The sequence below is a fragment of the Stegodyphus dumicola genome, chromosome 2 (assembly GCF_044657685.1).
Source record: "Stegodyphus dumicola isolate Sdum_Otavi_A_Nest chromosome 2, ASM4465768v1".
In the NCBI taxonomy this organism is placed as follows: domain Eukaryota; kingdom Metazoa; phylum Arthropoda; class Arachnida; order Araneae; family Eresidae; genus Stegodyphus; species Stegodyphus dumicola.
The window spans coordinates 37,545,908-37,562,434 of NC_140769.1; the positions used below are offsets into that span (position 1 = coordinate 37,545,908).

The 16,527-nt window shown below is 34.2% G+C and overlaps 1 protein-coding gene across 1 annotated transcript; it reads left to right on the plus strand.

Annotated features, from left to right (window-relative positions):
- The first annotated feature begins 326 nt into the window (after positions 1-326).
- Positions 327-15,553, plus strand: LOC118195354 (uncharacterized). Its single transcript, XM_035366656.2, has 5 exons — positions 327-479; positions 588-714; positions 4,646-4,788; positions 8,221-8,329; positions 14,316-15,553. The coding sequence occupies exons 1-5, from the start codon at positions 449-451 to the stop codon at positions 15,274-15,276; spliced, it is 1,371 nt and encodes a 456-aa protein (XP_035222547.1). The 5' UTR covers positions 327-448; the 3' UTR covers positions 15,277-15,553.
- The last annotated feature ends 974 nt before the right edge of the window (positions 15,554-16,527 follow it).

Genomic DNA, 16,527 nt, shown 5'->3' on the forward strand with positions numbered 1-16,527 from the left:
ACGCAAGATGCCTTCTGGCCGAATTGCGCGTTTGGGCTATTAAGTTTTCATGTTTACTTTTCTAAAGATTAAAAGATTCTGTTTGCAACAAATATAATTGAAAGATAATTTTAAAAGTTTTGTTTGACTTATACTTATTCATCGATTTCTACGTCCTACGTTATTTTGTTTTCCACTATTTTTTGTAACAGTTTGAAACTAATTAGTACATAGAATAAGTGAAAGTCCACAATTCCATATAACCTCACGGAGACACAACATTTTCGTTTTATAATGCCTCTTTATATCATAGAAGGGCATAGTTCTTTATATTCTGTAACCTGCCGTATGGGAGTAAGGATTTTAAAACTCCGACATGAATAAAGATGCATAATTGGTCCACATCAGTTCTTTATAATTGCGGCATGGGAGAAAAAGATTCGCGCTTGTTGAAGTCTGTATTGGCAGTATGTGGTTGTTAAGTCTGCTTTTCGTATACGGTAATGTTAAGTCTTTTGCTTGTTGTTTACCATTTCTTTTTATCGTTAAATTCTTTTATTTCCTAATACAGTTATTCAGATTTTTTTTTTGTTTTCTTGTTTTTATAGGTTTCTTACCTTTCTTCAGCTGTGAGGAATGTATTAAAAAGCTTGTGGAATGCTCCAACTTACGAGTTGAAGTGCAGATGGCCCAATATTTACCGGCTGCAGATGAAGGTCTTGAAAAATTATGCGGGTAAAAAAACCTTTAAATACAAATTATTTGTTCTTAGTCGCATAGTTATATTCTGATAAAATTTAAATTTTCTAAAAATTAACATTGTAACATTTCTTAAAAATCAGTTTGATCTATTAAGAGAAATTCGCATCTACTTTACTTTTTGGCGCTTAAAATGAGTTTGTTTTTTAGTTGACTTAAAGAATTTAATAATGCTAAATTCCACATTTTCTTTGATCGTGATCATTAGGAAACTGGAACACCGAAAAAATTCTTCCTGCTCGAAAAAAAGCTTACGCAAGTTAATTTCGTAACACAAATAGCATTGTGTTTAAGACTAAAGTATTTCCTTAAGTACTGTTATGTACTTAATTAATGGTAACTGAACCTCTTGAATTTGCGACTTAACTCGTGTCAAGGGAATTTAAAGCTTTTACTTACGCTTATAGACTAATTAATAAGGGACGTAACATCAAAAGATCACCTAAAAGTCTTTATTCGGGGAAGTTAACTCAACTGCTCTTTTTCACTTTGCTGTTTAGGACCGTTATACGAGAATTAATGCGTATAATTTTAGAGCGTTTAACTTAAATCATTCGGGACATACTATTAGGTTATTTAAAACCTAATCTCCCAAAACGTCTAAAAGTAAATTTGGTATGAAGTGAAAAGCGCCAAATTTACGAGACCGATATGGACAGCTTTTTGTTACATGGAGAAACGGGAAGAACACTAAGCTATTAAATCAGAAGATGTTTAGCTTTTGCTATTTTTAAATAAAGCTAACATTTGAACAGAATGTAACATGTTGGGAAAATCTTCAGTTTCATAAAAATTTCCAATGTAATTATAAGACTCTATCCTCGAAGCAAATTTCCATCGGTGTAGGTTTTAATGAAGCAATTACATTAAGGGAGGCCTTCGAAATATTGGAAACGATCATCGTCACTAAAGTGTTGAATACCGTTACGTTTTCTTGATGTGTGTGCTCCTATTTATATACGAGGACCAATAGCGGGCCAGTGGCGAAGTTGCTGAATACGTATTTGGTATTTCGGTTCGGATTCAAATTCTGGTGAACGAGCTAGCTAGATGGGAATTTTTCGTGAGTTTCTGTGTGTAACGCGTGTACGAGTCAATTTCCCTTAGGACGTCGTTCAGAAAGGTAGCGCTAGTGTCCTTTGTGTTAATAAAGCAAAACAAACCAAACCTATTTAACTTTGCTTTTAAGATATGCATACACCTAATAATTAGTAGTTGCAACTCTTAATTTGATGGTAGTTACTATAATTTGGTTTTATTAAAACTAAGTTTCTGATTTAGGCTGCCTACTTCATTACAAAAGTGTCGAACGTGGCATTGGAATGTATTATTTCATTGTAAGTTATCTTGTTGCATTATTTTAATAGCGTAAGCATTGTGACTAACACCAGTATAAGTAATAGCTCGAAAGCAATAATTCATTTCTGCAGTACTGATTTAAGCATTTAACTGCATAATTTAGGAACGCCCATCAGTGGCTGGGCACTAACGTCATTAAGCACTACCTGGGTTTAATTTCAGGCAAGAACCCACCAGCGGCCAAATGTCAATAGTTCGGTCTGAGGTTCGAATCCTGCTAGCTGTATGGCCGTTGTCGCAGCTTTCCCCATGTGTAACTTGTATGTGAGCTAGTTTCACTTAGAAAGTCTTCCACGAAGGCATTTTCTTAGACGGATAGCTCTTGAGTACTTTGCCGCAGTCAAATAAATGAAACCAAACCTTGATTCCGGGTGAAAGGGTTGGCTGCATGGGCGTTTCCGTAGTTTTCCCTATGTGTAACATGAATATGACCCCAAGTTTCCTTATTGAGTCTTCCATGAAGGCATTCCTTCCTTTAGACAAATAACCCTCCAAGTGTTTTGCCGTAATTAAACATATGGAACTAAATGCAAGACTTAACAGGTCTCATATGATTAACTAGCATTTCATTCAATCCACAATATAGAGTATAGAATCCAATTGAATAGATAAATATTTTACCGAATTTGTAAATTTTTAAAGCAGCAGTTATTTTTATTTGGTTTTCTAGAGTGGTAGCGTGGTATATTTCTAGCGTGGTATAATTGATAATCACGAGAAAAATTTCAGTGAAATCACCGATTGTTTCGCTGGTTTTCACCATATTATAGTTCTGAGGCAGTATAGTTATATTCTTCAGCTAGCATTTTGAAAATACTTGAGTAAGAAATCTTCACTGCTAGAAAGCTGCAGCTTTCCATAATATATCTTAAATCTTGCATGAACTTCTTTGTTATTTGTAAAGCTTTAGTAGTACCACCAAACCTGACATATATATCCGTCTAAAATATTAAAGTGGATGAACATTACGAGTTTATTTGCTCCTCCTTTATGCAAAGGAACGCCGATTTCTACTTCTACTGAAACTTTCATTTATGTAGCTCAAAAAAATATCCTTTTACTATTAAAATCTTTTTCAGAAAGAAAGTCTTAAAACTAATTGAGAAACACGCTAGTCCTACTGTTTTTCTGTTTATGAAGTTATAATTTTTTAATTTTAGGTTTCTGCTTAGGTATCTATGCTTAGATTTCTGCTTAGGTATTTCTGCATATGCAATATGTGGCACTGAAATGTTTTTGTTTCGCAATTCCAAAGCAAATATTTAAATGTTTATGTACTAGTAAGTACTCAAAACCTATAAATGGCAGTATTACTTTTAAACCGCTCGGTTTAAGATATCTGGGAAATGTTTTGAAGTAAAATTTGGGTAATATTTTCCATTATACTTCGGCACACGGCAAACAATATTCTCTGGAAAGATATGCATTGCATCTTCATTTTGGCGAGAAAACGCTTCCCATCAATTTACTTCCGTTATGGCAAAATTTTCCGAAACTGAACAAATCTATGACCTAGTTATTTATTCAGCAAACAAAAAGCGAAACACAATGACAAACTTTTAAGACTCTGTTCTTCATACTTTGAAGAATAACATCGGTTATAATAGACAAAGGCATTTAATTTGGCGAGGTCCAACAAGCAACGCTCAAATGTAGAAAATTATTTAATGCGAGTTGTTTTATAAGCGCAATTGCATTAAATTCGGAAGTTACACAAGCATTTTCGCTTCCGAATGGTTACAACTGATTCATTCATCCCAAGGTCGTGTGAAGAAAATGTCCCGTATTTCACAGAAATATGGGAGGATATATTTCTAATGGCGAAATGTTGATCTTTAAAAATTTTCTAACATGATTGAAAAATGTAAATGAACATATCTATTTATACTGTCGAGAACAATAATTGATAATTGATTTTCTATTGCATCTTGTGCTTTATCTTGTGAAATGTTTGGACATTTTGGTGTCTAATAAGCCCGCTGGTGACAAGATACTACCTCTGAACACGGCTAGTGTAACCAGAGTATAAATCTTTGCGAATGTACTAGGAGCACTAACATATTCGTATTTTCTGTTTTTAACATGACCGCCAGACAGTGTCAGAAAACCTGCACAAACGAATCTTTTTTTTATCAGGCGTGTAATCCTGGTGTGCCTTGTCATAATTTCGCAAACGAAAGCTAATATCTGAGAGCTAAAACATCATGCAGATATTGCCCAAGTAGGAGCGTATTTGATCCTTAAATGTGAATGAACTAGGCTGTGGATCTGAAAATACTATGATTTTCATAGCTGAAACAAATATAGCTGAAAATGAAAAATCATTTTGGACTTGATATGATTTTTCAATATATTCATGGTGAGACGGTAAATCCATGACCAAGGCATCCCTTACCATTGGGCAGATAAGCTTCGCCAGTCATAATCAAATAAAGATCGGATTAAAGCTGAAATCTGTTACAGTAGCCTTTGTTTTAACTTTAAACTGTTATGTTCAGCTCTGAATTTCCTTAACTATCTTCATTTGTTTTCTAATATTTATTTTCAGTGTTCAAGGGCAATACATCGAATGCCTTTTTAATGTTTCTCAAATATGCGACGAAGAACTTTCTGCCACGATCAAGCTGACGTTTATGAACAACGAAGATTTCATTAAACAATTCTGCAAACGGGGTTCAGATTGGTGGAAAAGTGAGTAATTTATGAAAATTAAGCTTATCCTCTTGAATGTAATAATGTACTTTGTTTTTGCCACGCTTTGAACGTTTAATGAAGTACGCCTTAATTCTTGGTTTAAACATTATTTTGCTAGTTACCTTGCCGTGTGTTCAGTTTCTGTGGAAAATTAAGGTAGACTTTAGTATGTACTCTTCATAATATGCGGTGGCTTAAACAATTGAGAGTACACCTTACTTTTACTTGATAAATCTAATTTTCAATATAAATAACACATTACTAAGAAGAGGGAACACGTTTCTATTTTTACACGTAACGAATGGTTTAATTTAAAGTAAAAATAAAGAAAAATTAACTAAAAAATTCGGAAACATTTTAAATAAACATATGCTGAGTTTTGCCTCAAAAATTAATACACAATGACATTTTTGTGATTTCTCGCATGCAAAGAAAGTCAATATTTTGTTGCATGTCCTTTGGCTTTTATGATGTCTTCCAAACGTTGTAGTACCAATTCAACCACCGTTTTGCTCGTATCTGAAGATATTCTCATTCATCTTGCAAAATTGTTTAAAATGTGCTTTGTTTTAATTCTGTGCTTTTGGACCGCTGTTTCGAGCGTGGTCCATAGATTTTCTATGAGATTGATGTCTGGGGATTATGGTGGTGTGTATAACTGCTTTTATAATGAGCAAGATACAACATTTTGATCTTATGAGTCGTGTTTGGGGTCATTGTCGTGTTGGAATATGAAATTTCCGTCGAAACCTAACCTCTTAGCACTTTCTTTTAGATTAATGTGAAGTACATTCAAATAAACCATACGATTCATAATGCCATCTATGAAACTAAATTTCAATTTCCTACCCAGTTGAAGCCATAACAACCACAAACTATAACGGAGCCACTACCATGTTTAACTACAGGATGTATTTTTTGGATCCAAAACTGTGTTGGCTTTTCTGCATACGGCTGTCGCTGCGGAAAATTTTGGATTAATTTTAATCAGTGAATGCAATTTCTTCGAAAAGGTACTAGTCTTCAAATAAGTTTTTAAAAACTGCAGACCCTTTTCCGATTTTGCAAGCTGATGAGTGGTCTTTTTCTAGCAAATCTATTTTTATATCCAGCTTGTCTAATTGCATTTCGGGCCCACCAGCGGCCGAGCGGTAAAGTCGCTGAACACTGGTAGTTCGGTCCGAGGTTCGAATCCCGCGAACGGGCTGGCTACATGGGTGTTTTCGGGGTTTTCCCCATGTGTAACGTGTATACGAGCCAGTTTCCCTTAGAAAGTCCTCCACGAAGGCATCCCTCCCCTTGGGCAGATAGCTCTAATGTGCTTTGCCATAATTAAATACACCACCACACCACACTAATTGAATTTCGCAATTTTCAACACTTGCACTTCTGGCAATGATTTGAGAAGTTTCTGCAGCAAGTTTGACTGCACTTGCTTCAGAATAAGTGTTGATAATCTTTCAAAATTTTCTTTTGGTGACGTCACTTAGAATATCTTTTCATCTTCCACTTTTTCAAACAATCCACCATTTTTATATTTTTCAAGGATTTTCTGCATAGACGATTGACTTTTACCAACAATATTAGCTATTTCACGGTAAAAATCTTTTATATAATTTTTAATGCGAATTTCCTTGCATCAACACTGGTTTCTCTTCAAGACGCCATTTTCTATTTAAAAGTATGGCTTAACGTTCATATAACAAACTTCATCACAAAAGTGAAAAGGTTTAAGATAAGATTATGCAACATTGGATCAAAATAGAAGCCACGTAGAAAAAAAAAATAATGCATTCTAATTTTTTGAGGCAAAAATCTGCATACGTTTATTTAAAATGATTCTGATATTCTGCGTTGTAGGTTTTTGTTGGTTGCTCTTTATTTTTACTTTAAATTAAATAAATTGTTATGTATAAAAATAATTGGTAATTAGTAAAACAATTGGCTTCTTGGTAATCTCTTATTCATATTGAAAGTTAGATTTATCAAGTGAAAGTAAGGTATATTCTGAATTGTTTGAGAAGCTGTACTCAAATATTTGACCTGTAAATGATAACTGACGAAACTGTAACGTGTTTGATTGCCTGTTCTTGAGGTACTTCAGAATAAAGAATCTGCAACTGCTAACTTGTAAGTTCCATAATTCTCACATGAATCTGTAAGCTTGGATTGGTAAATGTTAAATTTTATCATTCCTCTAAAAGCAATCCTTGTGGATCCTACTATTGCATTTAATAATATGAAGATGAGATACGTATACGGAAAGTATTTTCGGTCATTAATACTCCAGAAATCACGACTGCCATGCGTTTCCAATGCCTGATCGCTTACCTGCAGTTTTATTGTCAGATGAAATAATTAACGTCTTAAATTAAGGATTCAGAAACTATTACATCTGACACATTTGCACACAGTTACAGCTATGCAGGTTTCGACAGTATTAACTGTTTTTTTAGTCATCGCATTTAGAGTTTAATCTTGAATCCTTTCTTCAATCAAAGACGGTAAAGTTCTGAATACTCTTATTATTTAGGCGTTCAGAAGCATCGGAAGTCCTTGAGTACTCGGTTAAGCACGAAAAAGAATTTCCCCAAACATCAACTTTCAGATTGAATATATTCATCTAGAAAGAAGCAACAGCAAAAAATTAGCTTTAATATCTTCGGATTATCCTTGAATGATTTAAATATACAGCCTCTGATATCCGATGACGAGTTTTCTAAAATTTAGAATTATAATTCCCTTTGCGTCCTCATAGATAACAAAGTTCTTAAAGGTATTCTCTCTCGGAAGTCCAGAATTTTTGGATACCGTATGCCATGAAAAAATTTACGCAAATTGTCCTCTTGCAAAACATTGTAAGGTATGCTTGAAATTAGTTGTACTTTCTTTACGCTACCGTACGTATTTTTACTTAAATACGAACTATCCTTGTAAATACACCCCACTAGCGGTGAGGGATTAAGATTGCTGAATATTCGGAAATCGATCCTTCTTTGGGGACCGTCAATGGCCGGGCGGTGAATTCACTAAACACTGGTAGTTCGTTCGGGTTTAAAACTCCGAGAACAGGCAGGTTGCATGGGCATTTCCGTGTTTTTCCCCATGTCTCGTTTATCAAGTGAAAGTCCTCCACGAAGGCATCTATCCCCTTAAGCAGATAACCCTCGACTGCTTTGTCATAATCAAATAAACCAAAGCGACTCTGGTTCGAACCGTAGGCAAACGGGTTGGCTACTTGATTGGGTTTTCCCATATGTAACGTAGTAGATATGAGCCAGTTTCCCTTGAACACAAAAAAGAACTTCCTTGGATTTATTTTAAGTTTTTGAAAGAATTAAATTTATTCTTCGACAAACCGAACTGTTTAAATCTCATTTATTCTATATATCCATACTGGTCATTTCAACGGTTTCTTATTCTTTACAGGTTTTATGAAAAGTTCTCGGTGTATTAACCAGCAAAATTTCAAAAGCTGCGTTACTGCCGATAATGCCGGCATTCTTAAAGAAAAATTTGAGATGCGAAGAAGATGTTCGTAAGTATTTCTGAACTAGATGGGAACTCTCGGATGAGTTGCTGCATATCAGGAAAGAAGCTGTAACTTCATATCTTGGGCTAAAGGAGCTTTAAAATCACTCTCAGAATGGCTGATAGTTAATGCCTAAGAATTCAGTGTAGTTAAAACTTTAAGTTCTAAATTACGATTAATCTTCGCTGGGGTATATCAATCATTTTCGTGGCAAAAGCCAACTTCGTATTCTCAACTCAAAATAAACAAACTGCAAAATTGTATGGTAATAAAATCAATAAATTGCCGGATTCGAAAGTTTTCTTAAGAAATCGCTAATTTTACTGTGATTTGAATATGTTGGAGCTGTTTTTAAATGGGAAACTTGGGTAGTTCCACATCGAATCAGATGATTAACAAGTTTACGAACCGCATTCCTTTTTCTCTCAATGTTTCTGATACTTGACATTCTTATTTTCTTGTTGAAATTGCAGAAAAAAAAATTGTGGATGCTGGAGTTCAGTTACTAATATTAGGCTTTTTATTTTATTAAAATTTTTAATCAATTCTCCAAATTAAAACATTATTCTACCTAAATTTTGTTAATGCACTCAGTACAAAAACTTGTTTCCAGTTTCCAGCAGTCTAAACTGAGAAATATATTCAGTCGTAAATATTTAAGTCGAATGGCTCATTCAAAATCTAAATTGATTTACATCAGAAATCCAAATCAAAAGATAATCTTCTGCCGTACATTACTGGTATTGTGAACTTTCATGAAATTAACAGCTAAATCGGTGAATACTGAATGATGGAAATTTTTGTTTCTTAAACTAGATTAATATTCGCTGTGACTGAGATGTCTAGAACATTGGTTTGATGTGATAAGTTCATTGCAATGGACTAGACACCCAACTTGTAATATTGTACCAAAAAAAAAAAAAAAAAGACAGCACTAAATGAGTTAATTTTAGCTAGCTAATTTCTAATTAGATAGTTTTTAGATTGTAATGTACAAATAGTTAAGTTTCATTCTGACTCTCAATTTAGCTCTGAATAATACACACAAAGAGGAAAATGTACATCATGATTGCACACACGAACAGATTGTACATCATGGAAGTTCTTAACTGAAAACTCGTTAAGATGCATGTTGTTCCAGTGTGTTAAAGAATTTAGAGCATTCTAAATATCAATATCTAAATTATGTACTCGTAAAATGCATTAAAACATAAGCTTTCATTTTGTAAGTTCCAAGTAAGTATTCATGAAAGTAACTCATCACAAGCATTGTAACATCATAGATGAAAGGACCATATATATACTAATTTGTTCTCTTCAGTCTGCACAAGCAAAAACGCTGGAACAGTTACTCCTGTAAGGCATAAAGTTGGAGTCGAAGGGCAGCATCTATTGACTGGCTGTCAAATCAACAGCCCTACGCCAGTAAAATTTTTACACCTTTATTTTTGACGTTTTATGCTATTTAGCATTAATCTTCTTGCATGTGTTCTTGATCAAGTCCTCTATTGTCTTTCTTTTGACTACATACTTAAACTTCGTTTGACGCATATCTTCCCAATCCTTTAATAGCTATGTGTGTAATGTGGCTTGTAATAGCCCACATTTCTTAATGAGTCTTTTACTTACAAAAACGAGCTACAACGAGAAAATTTGGAGGTTACGATTTATTCCTATAATCTAAACATTGCTAATAGTTATATTGTTACAGTATTGAAAGAAAATGGCGGCAGGTAGGAATAATTAAAGTTCCATATTAAGAGAAACGCTCACATGACCACATGCGGAAGGAATAGATTGCGCGAATACCTTGTACCAACCAAGTTCTGAACAAAAATGATTCCAAATGGAAAACATTGGCGAGCAGAAGTTTGATAAGCGATATTATTCTACGGGTATTATCGCCATTTGGTATGGAGAAGCGGTTGCGCATAAAACGTGCACTAATCAGAGCGCCAGAGGGTTAAGAAAATTCATTGTTAAAATTGTTGCCGGAAATTTTAATTTAAAACTTTAATATTTTAACCCATTACTTCCCTATGGGATTTGCCATGACTTTAATGGTTGATGGGACTAAAGTCTCATAAAAAATCACTCGGATATGTTCCAACAGAATTTTTAAGTACTAATTCTAAATTTTCAATAAAGCGGCGAGAAACATTTAACATTCTTGTAAGTTTAATGCGAGATGATTCTCATCCATAAAGAAATGTAATGAAAGTTTTTCAAAAACGAAGTAATTTGAACATAAGGTTTAAGTTTTGAAATACAGATCTCATAACCTATAATACTAATATTTCGTATGAAAAACTGCATTTGTATTGAATGAATAAGTCTCGCTGCAGGCACGACTAGTAATCAAATAGCATCTTTCAGTATGTAGTAAATCTTAAAAGTATGTAGTAAAAATTATGTAGTAGTATGTAGTATGTAGTAATTATGTAGTATGTAGTATTAAAGTATGTAGTAAATCTTTAAACTAGAAGTATGTGGTGAATATCGTAAAATGTTAAGTCACTATAAATAAAATCTAATCGTGCAAATGTTACTTCTTATACAGGCTCCACGGGCAGCTGAGTGGTTAAGATAGCTGAATGCGAGGAGTTTTATCCAGGTTTGGTCCCAGGGGAACAGAATGCCTGCTTGGTTGGCTTTCGTGGTTTTTCCCATGTGTAACACGAATACGAGCCAGTTTCACTTAAAAAAACCTTCTACCGAGGTATCCCTTGCTTAGGGAGTCCTTTGTATGTTGGGCCTGTCAGCGGCCGAGTAGTAACGATGCTGAACACTGGTAGTACGCTCCAACTTTCGAATCTTGCAAACGGGCTAGCTGCATAAGCGTTTTCGTGGTTTTCGCCACGTGTAACGTATAAGAGCCAGTTTCCCTCAAAGACATCCACGAAGCCATCCCAAGCCCTCTAGGCTTGCCTAATCGCATAAACCAAACCTTCGGGTGCTGATTTCAAATAAAAAAATCTATTTCGTAGTACATCTATGAATCTTTTATCTGATGAAAACACTTGTAGTATGGCGTTTGACATTTTCAAGCAACCAAACTGACTAAAAAAATTCTTTACTACATTACTAAACTGTATTTCTAATGTCATTAGTCTGAAATGATTTATTTTCGCAGATTTTAAAGATAAAGCAAAAATTTAAGATTTTTAATTTACGTTAATATTTTCTGTTTACTTATATTTTCGGTTAACTTGAGTATTTATGACGGATAATTACTGGAAGTTTGTTCCAAACCTTCCAATTGTCGGATACCGTTTCCAAACTGTTCAGTTCATAAATCTGCTTGTCGATAATGAAGAGTAAATGCTAAAGTTAAGTTTATGGCAAATTACAATAAGTCTTATTTACATCTCTTTTAAGAAGGTTTGAAACTGCAGTCTTGCATGCCGAAGGTATTTTTTAATCCTCAAAATTCCCGTTTAGTCCTATTCGTTGAAGTCCTGTACCTCGGAAGCGAGGCTAAATACTTCTGTTCCAGAAAAAGAACAAATCTTCTAACTGAACCAACAATTCAACACCATCAGAATTGGAGTACATTAATCCGATTGAAATCTAGTAAGTGTGTAAAGTTCTCGAGCTCAAGATGCAACTAAATCTTTAGGTTATTTCTAGTTGTATCGAATCCATGCGATTCAAAAACCGCTCTATGTATTGCGAAATCATTAGTTTTTATGGCCGAACTTTTGGCATGAAATCTGTTTTACCAGTTTTGAATACCGGCAGGCAGTTTTTATCATTTAAGCTGAAATGAAAAGTTGAGATTATCCAAAGTTTTTCAGAAAGAATTGGTCTTATCGGCAGACTTTTACTCTTGGAATTTCAGTAATCTACGCAATGTTGGCGATCTATTTGACTTCTGTTCTAGCACTTCACTAGTAACGATGTCTCAAATGATAGCTGTGTAAATTGAGAACAGTGGACTTATTGAATAAATCCGATGATTTCAAGGAATAGATATTGCTAAAGGAGTTTCTGATAATGTATGAAAGCAATATATCGCGTGAGTAATTGAGTATCTACATCAACAATCTTAGCAAACTTCAGATTGTATCAAATATAAATTTCAGATGTTAATTATGAATGCAGTACTATCTATCAAAACTTAGATGGTTTTTCTTCCCAAAATTATCTCTCATTTAAAATTTTAGGTCAACAGTAAAACATGCAGAAAGTTTTAGATACGAATCTTTATTTTGATGGATTTAAAAGAATTGTTTCGAGGATTACGTTTTGGAAGTTTAATTCTTCATTTGTTTCTAATGCTATGGTAAAGGTGCATTCATTTCAGATTGTCTAATTTGTATTCGAGTTTACAAAGCCTTTAAATTAACGCTTTAAATACTCCTTAAAGAGCATTTGTATATGTTCTCCAAACTGAGAACATGGCAAAAGAGACATAACTTTATAATAAATAGGCATTTTCCTTAAATTAGCTGCCGAAAAGCAATCAGCTGGATTCGGATAAATAATTAATGCTACTTAATGTTTTTCAGCGAATTTAGGGACTCGCAAAGCATTTAAAAAGTTGGTATTAATTAGATGCGGGAAAATATAAATTTCGGCTGCGCGAAAAGTGCGTTTTGTTATGGTTTCGCCAAATATGATTGCACTTTTTAACAAACACGGTTTCAAAGGTTTCAAACGTTCTCCATAAACATACAGAACTTCTTGTGGCCGAGCCATGATAACTTTGCTTTAGAAGCTCGATCCAAGTTCATATTCCGACAAACTGGCTGATTCCCTGCGTTTTTCACCAGTCTTCCCTGCGATTGTATGCATGGTTTTCGGAGGTTTCCCTATGTAGTGTGCATCTTTTAATTTTCTTCAGAAAGTCCTTCACGAAGATATATTTAACCAAAAGCATAGCCTCCATACGCATTGTCATAACTAAAAACCATAAATATCGGTGGAAATGGTTTTCAAATTTAGCTATGATGCTCTATTTATCACACCAAATTTAGTTTGACGGTTTCTGAGCTGATTGAAAGATAATAAAATAATGGCATTCTTACTGCACTTGTGAATAAGTAGCCGACAAGTGACAGATGAAACTAGTGGTAAATATAGGTTTATTGTCGGGTGGATGAAAAGGCTGTTTATACGAAGGTTTGCCATTTGCCTTGCCCTGCCTAGTTTCTTTCCCAGAAGACATGCCTTCCACAATTTGCTTTCGCAATAATTTCCCTGCTTGGTGGCCCACCAGTACCCCAATAGTCGCAGCATATTTGTAGTTAGACTTGGACGCTATTCCAGGCGAATGGGCTGTCTATATGTAGTTTTTTCCCTTGTATCGTAACGTGAATACGAACCAATTTCTCTTGTATCGTAACGTGAATACGAACCAATTTCCCTTAAAAAATCCACCACGAAGGCAACCCTTCCTTATGACAGAGGTCATTAAAGCCATCTACCTCATCAAATAAACCAAAACCAGCCTAACAACCAATTTTCAGCAATAACAGTAGATAACAACGGATGAACAATGGTAGATTGACTAGGGCTTGAATCACAGGGAACAAGGTAGCTGTTTTAGTAATTCCACTGACGCATAACATAACTATGAGTCTATTTTCCTTACGTACAAGTCTACAAGGGCACCTTAATGCAGACAACTTATATTCCTTGATATATTTGGTTAAATAATTTTTCCAACTATATATTAGCTCCTTTCTCTTCACAAATTTCGTATGAAATGGAACGTAATGGCATTTAGAATTCAGTTCAGCATTTTGTTTGTGAACATTTAATGCTACATAATGGATACGGACTGTTTATATAATATGTTCTTGGGATATAAATGCAAAAGCGTAATTCTCGTATTTGATCAAATCTAAAGTTTATGCCGTAGGTTTCATTTTAAAAAGAAATCTGTATTTAAAAGAGTTTCGAAAGAAGTTAAAAGAAATAATGCTTAATATTTCTGGAAATCATTTCAATCTATCGATTAACATTGATTCCTGTTATTCTATTTCAGGGTTCTTAATCACTTAATGGCTTGTGGTGCTACAATGATTCTGGAGAAGTGTGGCTTTGAAGCAGAAAACTTATTCCTGAGTCTCGCAGTTTTTGTTTCAGATTACCATTTTAAATGTTCCCTAGTTGGCGAAATAAAGGATAGTAAAACCGAAGGTGCCTCTAAAAAACCTCCTCCTGAGGCTAAAGAAAAATTGAACAAGCTAGATAGTAATTTACGTTTGAAAAGGGCAGTGGAGTATCCTGAGCCTGAAGGAACGGTACATATTAATTACACTGAAGTTCTACGAAGAATTGGAAAAAATCTTCATGATGCAGCACACAGGTCATCAGTCTTCCCTGCGTTTTTAATGCAAGATGAAATCCAAGTTCATTCTTCAGTTCAGGAGCCAGAAAATGCAAAGTTCCACGGTGAAAGTACTGAAATTCCATTAGTAACGCCTGTAACTTTTGCAGCGGAACTCCATAACGCAGTGCAGGAAGAATTAAATGAAGAAACAGATGCCAGGTCGGATGTTGGAACTGAAATTCCATTATTTACATCTGAAACTTTAATAACGAAACCCCACGAAGCAACACAGGAAGAATACTTAAATGAAGGTTCTGGTGAAGACATTTACTTAGACGATATAGAGGATACGGAGAGTTCTATTTTGGAATATACAGGTTCTGTGACTGGTTCTCACCATATTAAATATCTAGAAAACTTGCGTTACCATGGTGATGAGCCTAAAGAATTTATAACCGATTTGTCGAAAAACTTCGCTGCTAGAGCCATATCCATTATTCGAAAAATTTTTGATCCGAATTTAAAAATTGAGGCTTTCAAGTATCCTGATGGAACTGTACGTGTATACTGGGAGCATCCATTTAAAGCCCCGTTCCAAACTCTCGTTTGTCGTCCAGCAGACTATATTGAAAGATATTTTGCGAAATCATTCACATGTATTGTGTATCTTTAATTGTTTGTGTCAAACTGATAAGTACACGGATGCAATTCAAATAAGACTTTGTTAAGATGCTTATTACTGTAGCCAATGTAAGAAATTACGACGGATCAAGTACCTCACGCTTCTGTTAATATGAAATTCCAAAGGAACTTGAAATTTAAAAATCTTGGAACATCTGAGATGTTTACCGAGGAATTTTTCTGTAAACTCGGATAATGTTAATTCTTAATGTTAAGTTTTTAACATGTTATTTCTGTATTTAATAAAATCGGAATTGTATTGTTTGTTCTTTAAGTAGTCAGACCTCGATTCCGGTAATGATAGATTAAAGAGGCTTGGTAGTTAGCAACGAGTTATGGTTAAGTAGACCTGAGCTTCTGATGCTGATTTCCTAGAAATAATTAATCTTAAATTGTATTAGTAACTGAAGTTTTAAGAATAATTAAAAATAATTCAAGGTGTAAATTAGGAAATGCTTGCAACTTTTTACGAGAGTTAACGGTAATTTTCGTCAATAATATGTAATTTATGCAAATATATAAGCTTGAGTTCAGCGATAGAAAATAGAATTAAAATTATGAGAAGATTACTTTTGACTTTCCCATAGCTCTTGTTTTCAAATTATTTTAAAATTACGTATGAACTTCTTTCTCATATATAATTTCGATTTCCCAAGCTAATTTCCTACTTAGCTGAAGGTAATGAATTTGCGAACTTAACAGCCGTCCTAAATTTCTGAGATACAATTCTGAACTATGCCGGAAAACTTCAGCTGATTTTTTGTAAAAATATTTATATTCTGAAGTTTACAGACAATATAACAAACATTTCTTCTTAAATGGAATCCATCGCTGTTTACAAATTCAAAAATTTGCTAGTAACCTTGTGTTAATTTGTTTCTAAACCTGCCAAATTAGCTGCAATTGAAGTTGAGAATTGTGTCGCGTTCGAGGAATTCGGCTTCACTGTAGCCTGTAATCTTATATAGTGGGAATTCATCGCCAGTTGGTTTTCACGTTAACTTTAACCGTGTTTAAATGAATACTTAAACTACTTTAAGGACTTAATAAATTTTCAAATTGACAAATGGTAAGAAAATCTAATTCCTTTTAAATATTTTATTCTAATTTACGCCGCTACCCAATGTGAGTTTTTTTCATTTACGTGCCCTAATTTCGAGCAACTCGGTTATGAAGTTCGGAAAACTCTGAATTGAACACAATCTGGAATTTATATAAATTACATTGAAATTAAATCCTCTTA